Genomic DNA, 16,188 nt, shown 5'->3' on the forward strand with positions numbered 1-16,188 from the left:
GGTAAGGTGTCCAAACAAAACAGGGTTAAGCTAGGCTGCTGAGTTCAGATATAACATCAAACCATAATGAAAACAAGCTAGGCTTCATAAGCCAACAACAAACCTTGGCTTCACATTGTGGTTTGTTGACAGAACAAACCATAGCTAATGTACTCAGCTGGACTTGCATGTTCAAGCAAACTACAGCAGAAGTGGCCTGTCCAGTGGGTGGAGTTGCAACACTAACTTCCTGGCAGGTGTTTTGCTGCTGTTTATCGGAAGAGCAGTGATGCAGCGTAAACGTCCACACAGGGACATGGAAGGAGATCCAGATTGGCTCTACCAATATGCCCACACCTCACCAACCTTCTGATAAGCAGCAGCAACACATCTGCTGGAATAGTGAGGGGGAAAAAACTATGGCTTAGCATTATGTGAGAACCAGACTGATGAATGAATGAAGTCTATATTTTAATAAGTTGTGTGTGTGGGTGGGTGTTCATTCCTGAAAGGAGTTATGTTGTTGTTGCTGTTATGTGCCTTCAAGTTGATTACAACTTATGGTGACCCTATGAATCAGTGACCTCCAATAGCATTTGTTATGAACCACCCTGCTCAGATCTTGTAAGTTCAGGTCTGTGGTTTCCTTTATGGGATCAATCCATTATTGTCTTTTCTAGTGAATCATGTCTTCTCATTGTGTCCAAACTGAAACCTTGGTTTCATCATTTTAGCTTCTAGTGATAGTTCTGGTTTAGTTTTTTCTAACACCTAATTATTTGTCTATTTGGGGTCCAATGGTATCCACAAAGCTTTCCTCCCACACCACATTTCAAATGAGCTGATCTTTCTCTTATCTGCTTTTTTCACTGTCCAACTTTCTCATCCATATATAAAGAATGGGAATACCATGGTCTGAATGATCCTGACCTTATTGTTCAGTGATACATCTTTGCATTTGAGGACCTTTTCTAGTTCTCTCAAAGCTGCCTTCCCCAGTCCTAGCCTTCTTCTGATTTCTTGACTATTCTCTCCCTTTTGGATAATCGCTGTGCCAAGGTATTGATAATCTTTGACAAGTTCAATGTCCTCATTGTCGACTCTGAAGTTACATAAGTCTTCTGTTGCCATTACTTTAGACTTTTTGACATTCAGCTGTAATCCTGCTTTTGTGCTTTCCTCATCAGCATTCGTTTTAAATCCCTAGAATAACCTAACTGCCTGTGTGAGCAAGGCACACCCTGAGGGGGGGGGGTGTCACATGGTTGAGTGAATTGTATTCCAGACCTGTGTTCTATAATGTTCTGTTTAATAATGCTGTCATCAGAAGACTTGTTTTCCTGATTCTATCATTATTCTTTGGAATGCCCCCCTTCCTTCCTCCTCTCTGCCAAGCCACTTTTTGTAACAATTGGACTGGGCAAGACACTCACTGGTGGGAGCAGGGTGGGGGGAGAAGCGGAGGGTCTCTCAACAAATTTGTACATATTGTTGCTGTTGCTATGTGCTTTCAAATCGATTACGGCCCACAGAAAGCTGCTCATGTGGGAATGTGGCCCTCTTGCTTAAAAATGTTATCTACCCCTGCCCTGTGTTTGCGTGTGTTATGTGCCTTCAAGTCGATTAGGACTTATGGCGACCCTATGCATCAGCGACCTCCACCAGTATTTGTTATAAACCACCCTGTTCAGACCTTGTCAGTTCAGGTCTGTGGCTTTCTCACAATCCATCTCTTGTTTGGTCTTCCTCTTTTTCTACTCCCTTCTGTTTTTCCCAGCATTATTGTCTTTTCTAGTGAATAATGTCTTCTCATGATGTATCCAAAGTATGATAACCTAAGTTTCATCATTTTAGCTTCTAGTGATAGAATAAATTAAACTAACACCAAATTATTTGTCTTTTTCGCAGTCCATGGTATGCACAAAGCTCTCCTCCAACACATTTCACATGTCCTCATTGTCAACTTTAAAGTTATATAAATCTTCTGTTGTCATTACTTTAGTCTTCTTGGTGTTTCAACTGTAGTCCTGCTTTTGTACTTTCCTGTTTAACTTTCAGCAGCATTCATTTCAAATCGTTACTAGTTTCTGCTAGTAGTATGGTATCGTCCGCATATCTTAAATTATTGATATTCCTCCCTTCAACTTTCACACCTCCATCTTTGTCCAATCCCGCTTTCCATAGGATATGTTCTGCATATTGATCAAACAAATAGGGTGATAAAATACACCTGTCTTATACCCTTTCCTTTTTCTCCATATTGTTCTTACAGTAGCCTATTGTCCAGATTATAGGTTGAGCATCAGATACAATCAGGTACCCCCATTTATTTTAAAGCATTCCATAGTTTTTTGTGATCTACACAATCAAAGGCTTTGCTGTAATCTATAAAGCGCAAGGTGATTTTCTTCTGAAATTCCTTGGTCCGTTCCATTATCCATTGTATGTTTGTGATATGATCTCTGGTACCTCTTCCCTTTCTAAGTCCAGCTAAGAGCCTGCTGGATCAGGCCAGTGGCCCATCTAGTCCAGCATCCTGTTCTTACAGTGGCCAACCAGGTGCCTGGGGGAAGCCCGCAAGCAGGACCCGAGTGCAAGAACACTCTCCCCTCCTGAGGCTTCTGGCAACTGGTTTTCAGAAACATACTACCTCTGACTAGGGTGGCACAGCACAGCCATCATGGCTAGTAGCCATTGATAGCCCTGTCCTCCATGAATTTGTCTCATCTTCTTTTAAAGCCATCCAAGCTGGTGGCCATTACTGCATCTTTTGGGAGCAAATTCCATAGTTTAACTATGCGCTGAGTAAAGAAGTACTTCCTTTTGTCTGTCCTGAATCTTCCAACATTCAGCTTCTTTGAATGTCCACGAGTTCTAGTATTATGAGAGAGGGAGAAAAACTTTTCTCTATCCACTTTCTCAATGCCATGCATAATTTTATACACTTCTATCATGTCTCCTCTGACCCACCTTTTCTCTAAACTAAAAAGCCCCAAATGCTGCAACCTTTCCTTGTAAGGGAGTCGCTCCATCCCCCTGATCATTCTGGTTGCCCTCCTCTGAACCTTTTCCAACTCTATAATATCCTTTTTGAGATGAGGCAACCAGAACTGTACACAGTATTACAAATGGGGCCGCACCATAGATTTATACAATGGCATTATGATACCGGCTGTTTTATTTTCAATACCTTTCCTAATTATCCCTAGCATGGAATTTGCCTTTTTCACAGCTGCCGCACACTGGGTCGACATTTTCATTGTGCTGTCCACTACAACCCCGAGGTCTGTCTCCTGGTCGATCACCGCCAGTTCAGACCCCATGAGCGTATATGTGAAATTCAGATTTTTTGCTCCAATATGCATAATTTTACACTTGTTTATATTGAATTGCATTTGCCATTTTCCCACCCATTCACTCAGTTTGGAGAGGTCTTTTTGGAGCTCTTCGCAATCCCTTTTTGTTTTAACAACCCTGAACAATTTAGTGTCGTCAGCAAACTTGGCCACTTCACTGCTCACTCCTAATTCTAGGTCATTAATGAACAAGTTGAAAAGTACAGGTCCCAATACCGATCCTTGAGGGACTCCACTTTCTACAGCCCTCCATTGGGAGAACTGTCCGTTTATTCCTACTCTCTGCTTTCTGCTTCTTAACCAATTGCTTATCCACAAGAGGGCCTCTCCTCTTATTCCATGACTGCTAAGCTTCCTCAAGTCTTTGGTGAGGTACCTTGTCAAACGCTTTTTGAAAGTCTAAGTACACTATGTCCACTGGATCACCTCTATCTATATGCTTGTTGACACTCTCAAAGAATTCTAATAGGTTACTGAGACAGGACTTTCCCTTGCAGAAGCCATGCTGACTCTGCTTCAGCAAGGCTTGTTCTTCTATGTGCTCAGTTAATCTAGCTTTAATAATACTTTCTACCAGTTTTCCAGGGACAGAAGTTAAGCTAACTGGCCTGTAATTTCCGGGATCCCCTCTGGATCCCTTTTTGAAGATTGGTGTTACATTTGCCACTTTCCAGTCCTCAGGCACGGAGGAGGACCCGAGGGACAAGTTACATATTTTAGTTAGCAGATCAGCAATTTCACATTTGAGTTCTTTGAGAACTCTCGGGTAGATACCATCCGGGCCTGGTGATTTGTCAGTTTTTATATTGTCCGTTAAGCCTAGAACTTCCTCTCTCGTTACCACTATTTGTCTCAGTTCCTCAGAATCCCTTCCTGCAAATGTTAGTTCAGGTTCAGGGATCTGCCCTATATCTTCCACTGTGAAGACAGATGCAAAGAATTCATTTAGCTTCTCTGCAATCTCCTTATCGTTCTTTAGTATACCTTTGACTCCCTTATCATCCAAGAGTCCAATCACCTCCCTAGATGGTCTCCTGCTTTGAATGTATTTATAGAATTTTTTGTTGTTGGTTTTTATGTTCTTAGCAATGTGCTCCTAAATTCTTTTTTAGCATGCCTTATTGTCTTCTTCCATTTCTTTTGCCAGAGCTTGTGTTCTTTTTTATTTTCTTCATTCGGACAGGAGTTCCATTTTCTGAAAGAAGACTTTTTGCCTCTAAGAGCTTCCTTGACTTTGCTCGTTAACCATGCTGGCATCTTCTTGGCCCTGGCGGTACCTCTTCTGATCTGCGGTCTGCACTCCAGTTGAGCTTCTAATATAGTGTTTTTAAACAAATTCCAAGCATTTTCGAGTGATGTGACCCTCTGGATTTGTTTTTCAGCTTTCTTTTTACCAATCCCCTCATTTTTGTGAAGTTTCCTCTTTTGAAGTCAAATGTGACCGTGTTGGATTTTCTTGGCAATTGGCCATTTACATGTATGTTTAATTTAATAGCACTATGGTCTATGGACATCTGGCATTTCTCGCTCCATATACGGTAAGAGCCTTTGTTGTAGAATCTTGAGCATTACTTTACTTGCATGGGATAGTAAGGCAATAGTTTGATAATTACTGCATTCCCTGGGATTCCCTTTCGTTGGAATGTGGAATCATATAGATATCAAAATAAATATATGTGTGATACAGACAAATCCAGACAAAAGAGCACCTAAAGAACGTATTTTTACACCCTGTAGGGTGGGAAAACACCAGACTTTTATTTAATTCTAGGTGTTAGACATTTTAGAAGCCCATGCAAGCCTAAACAAGATCAACAAAAAGCAACATCCCACGCACCTTCCTCTGGACACAGAAGACTGTGCAAAACCAACTTGCAAATCCACAGAGAAAACAGATTCTATTCCAAGTTGTTTAGAGTTCACTGGACCTGTTTAAACCATGTGCAGTTGCCTGGCAACTTTCAACACATCCCTTGCTGATTGACTTGTGTCTGGCTGCCAGCATGAAACTTGAGGGATGCTATTGATGCTAATTTAGCCCTCAATTATGACTGTCAAAACAAACCACTATAAGAGAGCAGCAGAAATAAATACCAGGCATGTCATGCCTCACTAAATATTTCCAGTGGAAAGGGATGTTTGGTTTTGTCTGTAGTATCTGAACCTCAAGAGGGGCGTGAGTTAACGAGGAGAAAGACTATAGAACATAATGAGTGGAAGGGAGAGTTAAAATAAATAGAGCAATTCTCAGACAGAGAGCTTGGTCCTTTGGCTGCTCCAACTCCTGAACAACATGCACCTTTACACATATATACTCACATTTTACACTCGTTGCTTAAAATTTTCCTCAGCACCTTGAAACTCTGTGTTCAGTGTTCAAAGGATACAGAGAGCACCATTCCCCATTTTAATTCCCCCCCTAACATAGGCATTAACACACATCCCAAGTTTTCAGCATGAACAACCAGGTTAGATAATGTGTGTAACATGCGGTGTTGTAATGACCATTTTCATTTTGTATCTGAGAGAAATGCTGGGAAACTGAGCTATTGATCCTGTTGAAAATACTGACAAATACAACCGATTGGCCATTCTGACAATTTTTACATTATCTATTAAAGCCATTGTTGGAAAATTTAATACAAGATGTGAATGCAAGTGCCCTCGATTTTTAAAGGTAGTAGCAGACATTTATCCTAGTGACATAATATCTTCTAAACACCTCCAGCAGGGCAAGCATAGTAATCCCCCCAACCACAGCCACAAGGGGAAGGGTGACAGGAGGAGTCACACCTGTGCAATGCGCACTGCTGCCAGAGGTGGAAGAATTCGCTACCAGGACAAGGCTGTCAGCAGGGAAGGAAACAACAGCTTTAGAAGCAAAATTATCCCACAGTAGGATTTAGTGTTCCTTCCACGTGGGGAGCTTTGTTTAGGGCATTACTGAAGGGTTGCCGAGCAACGGCAGATGGATGTGACACAGTTTATATCTTATTAAAGTTATAAGGTTTCAGGCAATAGAAATGCCAGACAAGCACTGGCAGCGCATAAGCAGGCTGCATTGAGTAAACATGGCACTGCCTGGACAGAGTTCAGAACTGGGGAATAGCGGGAAGGGGTGTGGATGCTTCAAATACATTTTGGCAAAATGGGATTGCTTTTCCTTTAACTATAAAAGTGATGAATGACAGTTTACATGAATCTTTGTTTAAAAGCTACAATAGTACAGTAGTTAGTGCCCCCTTGCATAAGGTTCCCAAACTTTTTTCTCTTTCTTTGATACCCTCAAATGCCTCTCTGGCTTTACACTTCTTCTAGCTGCCAGATTCTATTTCTCATAACCTAAGGCTTCCACCTTGTCACCAGCTCAGGCTTTATCACCTACTTGTCCCTACTCATCAATAGGGTTGCTGACTTTCCTCCCCACCCCCACTACTGGCCCCTTCTCTTGAAAGGAACTTGAGCCTTTTCCAGAATTAAAGAGAAAGCTATAGGGAAAGCTTAACCTGCCTCATTTCAGTCTTTCAGATAATTTAAGGTACTGAATGCAGAACCAGCAACATGTTGGCAACCCTACTTAAAAGGCCTCCTGGATTGGAAAGATGAGCCACAGCTCACTGGCAGAGCACATGCTTTGCATGCAGAAGGTCCCAAGGTTGGTCCTTAGTATTTGAGAGAGTAGGGCTAGGAAAGACCTCTGCCTGAGAGCGACTGTCAGTCAGGATAAACAGCAGCATAGTGGCTGGAATAGTGGTCTGACTATAAGGAGCATACACTGTATGTGTGGCAATCCAGCTTTTACAGGCAGTACTGGCAATAGGCTGGGCATGGCGGGGGGTTGCCCTGGGCAAAATGGTCTTAGTGAGCACCCTCCTTGAATGGGACTACCTCTTCTTCTTGTGGGCCCAACATGCCCATCTTCTGTCCAGAGGAAGAAAGTGTGGCAGACAGAGGATGTTGCTCCTTCTCCTTACTCCCAATCACTACTTGCTCACTCAGAGAGGACAGGGTTAACAGTCAGCCACAGCAAAGAGGAACAGCACCAGGGTCAGGAAGCCCCCAAGAGTTAGTGGTGGACCACCTCCAGAGGCCTTGACACATGCATAAGAATGCAAAACTCCTGATTCCTAATTGCAGGGAAGGGCATATTTTCCCTATGCAGTTTTCTCATCACAGTGCTGGAATGACAAGGAGAGGGGCACATTCTCTCCCTTCTCTTAGGTCCCATCTCCACTATACTGTTAAAGCAGTGTTATACCACTTTAAACAGTCATGGCTTCCCCCAAAGGATCCTGGAAGCTGTCATTTGCTAAGGGTGCTCAGAATTGTTAAGAGACCCCATTCCCTTCACAAAGCTACAATCTCCAGAGTTCCTTGGGAAGTGTTGGAATATGTGGTTCAACTCGAACTGGTGGGTTGGGACTGCATGGGGTTGAAAAGGGTAGATAGAGAGGAGACCTCCTGATTGCTAGGCTAATACCTATCCTTTGATCTCCTGCTGACTCTTCCTTCCTGTTAGACTGATATTCTCAGGATGCTGGCCACATCTTCCGCTTTCTTCTATGTTCTCTTGAGAGGCAGAGCAGACATCTTCTCTTTGTCTCTCTCCTCCCACCATGAGGGCAAACACTAGGCTTAGTGTTTGAGTCTCCAACTTAGCTAGTTAGCTAGATGTAAAACTCTTTCCTATCAAGTATGTACTTCGAGAATAAAGTAGTTATTTCTTAAGTCCCAATGAATTTGCTCCTGGGTAAGCATGCACAGGATTGATTTATGTGCAAGTGTAAAAACATAATCTTTCTGTCTCACATACCAACCCAAATTATGCATGCCATACATAAACTGATCTCCTCTTCTTAACTTTTCCATTCCCTCAGATTAGAATTTAGGAGGTGGGCCTGTGACTTGATGTTCAAGACGTAACTGTTTTAGAAATGATAACAAAATACTACTACTAGATAAACATAATTTATCCAAAAGGGAGGAATTTTGGAGGACCTCTGGCTGCCTCCCAGCACCCCCCAGCCCAGTTTCAAATTCTCCCAGCAGGAAACCAGAAAGGAGGGCAAGAGCTTGTCAGGAAGAATAATGGGATAGGACAATTGTGCCTATGATGTCACCCTTCCTGCCATCTGCTATTCAACAACAGCTCCACTCACCCCGCCCCCCTCACCCATTAGAAATAAAAAGACCCCACATAACAACATGAGGGTGATTCACTCTACTGCTGCCCTCCACCTGTCCATCCAAGAAAATTTGAAGAAGCATCATCAGTAACAAAAGAAGGCAGAAACCCACATTTTAAATTAATTGGGTATTTTTTAAAATTGTCACAAAAATTACTGCAAGCATCAAGAGTGCTACAGAGACAACAACTTTACCCTCAAAGTGCCTTGCAAACAATTCAGTGGGCTGAACAATTCAGGGTCTGAAACTCCCATTTCCTGGAGTTGATGTCAACAGACCCCTGACAATACGGAAAAGCTCCACTGGACAGCTACTTGAGGATGTGATGGAGGCAGAGAAGTGGGCCTTCTTCACCGCCCTCACCGCCACACAGTAGGCAGAGTTATGTTTTACTCATGCCCGATCAGCTTCACAGAACATCTTTCGCCACTAGTGCTTTAGCCATTGTCCAGCCTGTTTCATTGCCCGTAGCTCACTGGTGTACCAAGGTGCAAACCAGGCTCCACAGGGCCGGAGAGGGCGCTCAGGAGCAACCATGTCAAGAGCCCGACACTCCTTGCTGTTCCATAGCGTGACAAGGGCTTCAACAGGGTCACCTGATCTATCTACTGTGAACTCCCCCAGAGCATTCAGGAATCCTGTGGATTCCTGGGGTGGACCATCTTAATTTATCCACCACCCCTGCAGGGCAGGATCAGAGACATAAGTCTAAACTTCACCAGGAAGTGGTCTGACCATGACAATGGGGTGACATCCACCCCCCTATCTCCAGACCACCCCTTCCTCCATTTGGAGCAAAAACCAAATCGAGGGTGTGTCCTGCCCTATGTGTTGGGCCAGTGACAACTTGAGACAGCTCCATGGTCGTCATGGAGGCCATGAAGTTCCAAGCTGGAACACTAGAAGCAGCCTCAGCATGGACACTGAAATTACCCAAGACTATTGTTCTGGGCTCCTCCAACACCACAGCCAAGGTAGCCTCTGCCAGCTCGATCAGAGAAGCTGCCGGGCAGCAGGGTGGGCGATACACCAGCAGCAACCCTAGTTTACTGTCTCCTCGGCCCGACACCAGATGCCAGCCTTCACAGCTAGCTCCAAGACAGAGTGGTTTCCTGGTGACAGAGATGGAAGTTCTGTAGACCACAGCAACTCCTTCTCCCCATCCCTGCAGCCTGTGCTGGTGTTGCACCAAGTATCCAGGTGGGCAAAGCTGGGTCAGATCAACTCCTCCCAGCTCACCCACCCAGGTCTCATTAATGCACACCAAATCAGTACCTTCATCCATGATCCAATCATGGATGAGAGTGGTCTTATTGTGTACCGATCTGGTGTTAAACAACAACACACACACAGGCCAGTGGGCACAGCAGATGAGCAACGAGGAACCTATCCATGAGGAGTGGCAGCAAGGAACAAGGCGCAGATAGCCTTGGCCTCATCTTCTATGGTAATTCACCACCTCCCCATGGCTATATTTCCCTCTACCCATGATCCCTGAAATTGGAGTGGCATCACCCACCTTACTAAGACTCCTCCTAAACACCTGATATGGACCCAACAAGAGTCCACCAACAAAACCTGCCTGAGCCAATTATCCCAGTAGGCCTCTTCGAGAATTGGGAACAGTCATAACCATTCAAAAATTTTCACACAGGGCACATCTACTCCCCCTCCTGTCTCACACCCGGGGGTGGTGGTGGCAGCCTTCTGCCAGTTACAGACTCTCACTCTGAAGGCATCTGGCGACTTTCTTCTATCATTCAGTTTGCTACGTATGCATAATTTTTTAAGGCTGCAGCATTCAACTTTTTTTTTTTTACTATTGAACTTGGATCACCGTAGCACAGAATTGTTTTCAGACCTGTTTTAAAACAGAGAATGCACATTAAGTTGACCTTAGGTTGACAATACTACTGTTTTTAAAAAGCATTTTCTATGCAGATAATGTGGTGTATTTATTAAGGGTATAATTCTAGTACCCATGAGTAAATCCCAGTGAATACAGTGGGAGTTACTTCTGAGTAAATATGCAAAGTAAAATATGCTGTTAAAGAGGGCCATGATTGCTTAGGTCAGGATATTGCTATGTCCTTGACAGAAGGATGCAGTGCCTTAATCAGGAGCAGGAATGGGCATTCTTCAAGCGTTCAGATCTACTTTGTTTTTTCTAGAACCCAAAGATCTACCAATTAGAGCCAAGTGAAAAAGACATATGATTAGAATAAAAGAACAGTGTGTCTGAGCTCATTCCGAGCCTAGACATTTATTTTCAGTACCCAGAACTGAATGGAGCTTACAGTCCTTTCATATGAAAGGCCACTCCTGGTTAGCTTTCTTCATTTCAGCAGCCTAATTTATGTGGAAAAGGTTGTTTTGTAACTATTGTTAAACAACTGGGAGCCAGACACCCTTGCTGATCTACAACAAATCATCCAGAGATCTACCAGTAGATCCTAATCTACCTTCTGCCCAACCCTGGCCTAAGTAGTTTAAGTGCACTCATACTGGATACAGGTATTACACCTTCTACTGGAGCCTTTTACTAGCCCGTCCACTAAAATTTGCTACTGGAACATTTAAAGGCTCAGGCACTTCCCATTAATGCCAGTATTAGGGCATGACTGAATTTCTGGCAGTCATATACCTGTTTAAAAAATGTTTGTGATAGCTGGCGATAATATCGTACAGCTTGGGGTTGTGTGTATAGGTGCAGATGAGAGAGAGAGAAAGCAAACTCTTTTCAGGATGGCTACTATGATCAGGATGGCACTGTTACTGTGCATGTGCGAATCACAGCTTTGCACCACAGCCAACCACAGCATCATCCCAACTGGGGCCTCCTAACACTTTGTGAGACAGTCTATGAGAATCAGGGCAGACACATGCTTCTGCAGAGGGGTATGTCTTGAGGGAGTTCAGGGTTTGGATGAAGAGGCCTGAGGGTTCCCTATGCCTGATCTATGAAGATGTGTTGCTCATTTTGCCCTCTCCAGTCATTTGCTGGCCTATTGACTACTCACCTCCCCACCTGTTGTGGGAAGGGTGTGTGGAGAAACGGTGTGAGAGGCCCACTAATTGTATGTTGTCCTGGAACATGTTATAGGTATTATACTTAGGAAGGAACTGACAACCATATTCCTATAGAAGGCCAGATGAGCCCTGTGGCTGAAGAGCCTCTATGGTTCATCCTTCACATTGCCAGAGAACTGGTGAGGTATAATGGGTAGAGTGTTTAATGCAGCCTGGGGAGACCTGGGTTCAAATCCCTACTCAAGCTATGAAGTTCACTGGCTGGCACAGGTAAGGCTTACTTCTCTCAGTCTAACCTACCTCAGAGATTCATTGTGAGAACAACATACATGGATAGCCCTCTCTTTGGAGGAATGTGATAAAATAAATAAATCTTGTAGCAGAAATCTCTACCTCTGTTTTCCTGGAATTGCCCTATTTCCCAAGGGAACCAATTAACCAGCACCCAAAATCTCACAAGGCATTCCTCCTTTGCTGTTTTAAGTTACCTCTGCTCTAAACCTAGCAATAAAAAAAACAAGCAATGCAAAACTGTTTTCCTTTTTCTGTTTCCCCCATTTCCAACAAATCATCAAACACTGAGAGCAAGGTACTTGTTGCTGTTATATGCTTAACAACTTAAATGTACTTTCTTGCAAATACCCTTTTTTTGAAATCAATGGAACTTCTCAGTTTTCAGGTTGACTGACTCCCACTGAATACAATGGTAGATATTCCTCTGAAAGTAAGAAAACTGGAAGAAAATGCGAATCTATTGCTTAACAGGAATATCAGAAATAACTTTTCCATACAATAATGAATGTGCAGAATTCACTCTCACAAGATAAGTCTAGCAATCTCTGAAGTGAAATAAACTATAGGTCCTATTTGAACTATACATTTAAAGCGATATCATACCATTTTATACAATCTTGACTTCCTCCAAAGAATCCTGGACACTGTAGCTTATAAAGGGTGCTTAGTAGGGTTGCCAGGCTCAGGGCAAGGTGAAATTCTCCCTTCCCCCTGCACAACTTTTAAAGATACAGCTTGAAAAGTTCTGCAGGGGGAGGGGAGAATTTCACCCTGTGGTTTTTCCCATTACAGTGTTGCAAGAACACCTGCACTTGGCTGAATTTTCTCTTCTCTTAAAGATATAGAATCATTCTCAGGCCCTGAGCCTGGCAACCCAAGTTGTTAGGAGACCCCCTTGCAGAACTACAATTCCCAGAGTGGTTTAACAGTCAACCCCTCTTCCTGGGAACTCTGGAAATTGTAGCTCTGTGAGGAAAATATAAAAATAAGCAAAACAAGCAAATTTGTTCGGTTGAGATAACTTATTCAGGTTTGAGAAGTTAGCTATATGCATCACACACAGTATACTCATATCTACATATGATGGCAACAATAGCACAAAGCATATTAAGTATATATACTGTAGTATTATTGCTTACATTGAGAAATCGAGTATGATGAACACAAAAGACATGTGCAAGGTTTTGATCACATCACTGGAATCAATACTTTTTTTGTTCCAATGAAAGCTAGCTTGAACATTTGCCCAAGTGCCTTTACCGCTGTTGGGCATTTTTGTTTAGGCTCTTTCATCCACAGATTTGCATATTTGCCATTTTGGTTGTCATATGAAATCAACCTGGAAACTCTGCAGCACTTGAAAGCCACAAAGCAAAAAGAGTATGTTAAAAAAAAAAATCCATGGCTTTCAATTCAACTGCATTTTAAAAATCTTTCACCCAAATTAAAAACTTTAACTGCCAAACAGATACTTCCAGTAAGCTCTGGGGAGAAGATTTAGGGCTAAACTAGATACACCACCATTCACACAGTTAGCAACTGTGTGAATGGCTTTTTAAAAATAAATGGCTGTTGTGGGAGGCTTGATCAGTATCTCGAGACTGGCATGGGGTATGGGGGGGATTTAACCCTTTCCCTTGCACTGTGGTCCTGATCTAAGGGTAGAAACACACTCACTGTTGTGCTGGTTCCAGTGCATCTCTCCACCTCTCTCATCTGAAAATGGGGGCACACAATGCTAGTCAAACCCGACCTCTTTTTATTATAAAACCTGGTGCGAGCAGCTCCAGCGTGTGTTTTTTTAAATTGAGCTTCAAAGAGTTTTCGCAGCTGATCAATCTGTTCCTACTCCAGGTGTAGCTAATGGAAACGCCATGCTGTAGGAGAATAGTGTGTTTACAGCCTAGATTGGGCCTCCTATTCCTGCTATATATGTTGGTTATATGCAAATTAAGACAATTTTGCATATTTTCCGTACTGTATTCTCCCTTTGGTAGTCATGGGGAAAGAGGAACACAATGACAATCTATTCTCTCATGATTATTAAAAACCTCTGTTCAACACCTAACTTCTGAGATTTGACCAGCTCACCCTGCACAGCTAAAAAGAGTCAATAGAGCTAAAAACCTGTTGTAGGGTAAAGGGTTTTTTGTTTAATACAAAAAGCACAAAACTAAGTTTCTCAGGACACTGCACACCCAACTTAAATTCCATGCTTAGATGGCACCTGCACAAAATCATGAGATGAAAACAGTTCTGCAGATGCCTTCTGAGATGGCCCATTTGGGAATGCCTACCACAGAGTCCTTCAATTCTCCTGTACTTGGGAAAAACTAACAAGTTATTCTAGGTCAAGAAGATCTCTCAGAATTGAGCTTAGCTGTAAGCATTAAAGCAGTGACAGATACACACCCTCACCCCTACATCTCTCTAAGCAGCTAAAAACAAAAAAAAGATAATGTTGTTTATTCTCCAATGTTTTCAAAAGTGCTTAAAAACATTCAGGAGCCATTCTCTGTACTCCCCCCCCCTTGAAGCATCAGTGGAGACAAGAAGTATTTTTTCCCCTCACACACTCCCCCCCCTTATCCAAGCGGAGGTGATGTCATTGCTAGCCAATTGCAATGAACCGTGTGCACACATGCAAGGGGAGGAGGGAGATTATGAGGATTCCACAGATGGCTCCAGCTGGGCCTAGCATTTGATTAATTGCTTGAATTACCGTCCTTTGCTACAAAATAATAAAAGGGGGGAAGGGAAAGCAAGAACAAGCACTAAAAAGCAATCCAGCTGTTGAGGGCTCCCCATAAACAAAGAGCCTGAGGGATGGTCTATTGTGAAAGGATGACTGCTGCACTTAATACATAATACCTGGGCTCTTCCAAGGAAGGGAAGGGCAGCAGGCTCTACAGGAGAGAACAGTGTGCATACATCATGTCAGAAAAGCTGGCTTCTTGGTTTCTGTTGCTAAGGCTGGTAGCAAAGATTTAAATCCCTGGTTATAAAAAAAAAAGTGAGGCATACCCAACAAGGGTTGGCAGATTACTTTTGATAGCTGTGCTCCTGTGCCTAATGTGCAGACGTACTTAATTTCTACACATCAAAGGCAAAGAAACATGACTGGTATAAAAGAAACTGACAACTGGAAGCCAGCAATCCAATACACACCTACCTGTGAGAAAATCCTATTGAATGTAAAAGGATTTGCTGTCATGTAAGTGTGTAAACTTGCTTGGGAATAAGCTCCATTGGGACTAAAATTCCTGGGTGGAGCAAAATAACATTTTTATGAGGTTTCTTTCCTTTTCCCTTTCATCCATCTTCTCCTGTGCTGCGTGAATAAGCACTGCCAACCCAACTTGCCTTTGCTACAGGACAGCATGGCTATAGAACAGCACCTGGAATTAAATCTGTTTTTAAGATCCCATAGTCCAGCTGTGCAGCCCGCTTCAGACTATGCTGGTCTCCTACTGGACTACATGGCTGGCATGGTATGATGAGCACGGGGATGTTCTGTGGGAAACATTATTATTATTAATTAGATATATATCTCACCCTTCCTCCCAGTAGCAGCCCAGGGCGGCAAACACAAGCACTAAAAACACTCTAAAATATCATAAAAACAGACTTTAAAATATATTACAAAACATCCTTAAAAACTTATTTTAGAACTTTTTTAAAAAGCTTTAAAAACATATTAAAAAGCAATTCCAACACAGACTGGGGTAAGATCTCTAATTAAAAGGCTTGTTGAAAGAGGAAGGTCTTCAGTAGGTGCTAAAAACAGATGGCGCCTGTCTAATGTTTAAGGGAAGGGAATTTAAGGGAAGGAGGTCCTCACCTGCAGAGCACAGTGATCGATGTGATGTTCCTGTATTAATGTATATATGGTAAGTGCTGTTTGTATAGAAGATACATGGTAAGTGGAATGAAAGAGGAGGGGGGAGTAAATGAGCAGTAGAATGCTGGATGATTGGCTGAGGTTTTGGATGGCTGAGAGTATAAATGGAAGGATGACAGTTGAATCTGGGTGGACGCGAGTGGGTTGTTTTGGTGGAGTTTGGAGGTGGGTGTGAGTTGGTGTATGTCAGGAGAGTGTGGAGAAAGAGGGAGGTGGAGTTCGGATTAGTAATAAGTCAAATATCACAGTAATAGATGAAACCATAAGCTTGTAGATCAGTATCAAAGTTATCTTGTTATTAATGTTATTTAATAAATACTCCAAAACAACATTGTCTATCTTGTGGTATATGCCAAAAGGTGGGGAAAAGTGGAGTAAAGACTAAGGCACCCTTAAAGCCCCTTCCTATAATTGGACAACCCTTTTATAGAGTGGGAGTAG

General features: G+C 42.8%; 1 protein-coding gene across 4 annotated transcripts in view; it reads right to left on the bottom strand.

Moving 5' to 3' along the window:
- Window positions 1-16,188, bottom strand: part of DUSP8 (dual specificity phosphatase 8) — a 123,270-nt gene that overhangs the window by 67,477 nt on the left and 39,605 nt on the right. The window contains exon 1 of one of the 4 annotated variants that reach the window (XM_061610120.1): window positions 13,524-13,618. The exons of 2 other annotated variants lie outside the window; for them this stretch is intronic. In XM_061610120.1, coding sequence (XP_061466104.1) covers window positions 13,524-13,562 — 39 coding nt within the window. In that variant the 5' untranslated portion in view covers window positions 13,563-13,618. Of the gene's footprint in view, window positions 1-12,449; window positions 12,544-13,523; window positions 13,619-16,188 lie in introns of those variants that run through there. One more of the 4 variants, XM_061610121.1, reaches the window with a different exon arrangement.

The sequence above is a fragment of the Rhineura floridana genome, chromosome 2 (genome assembly GCF_030035675.1).
Source record: "Rhineura floridana isolate rRhiFlo1 chromosome 2, rRhiFlo1.hap2, whole genome shotgun sequence".
Classification (NCBI taxonomy): Eukaryota; Metazoa; Chordata; class Lepidosauria; order Squamata; family Rhineuridae; genus Rhineura; species Rhineura floridana.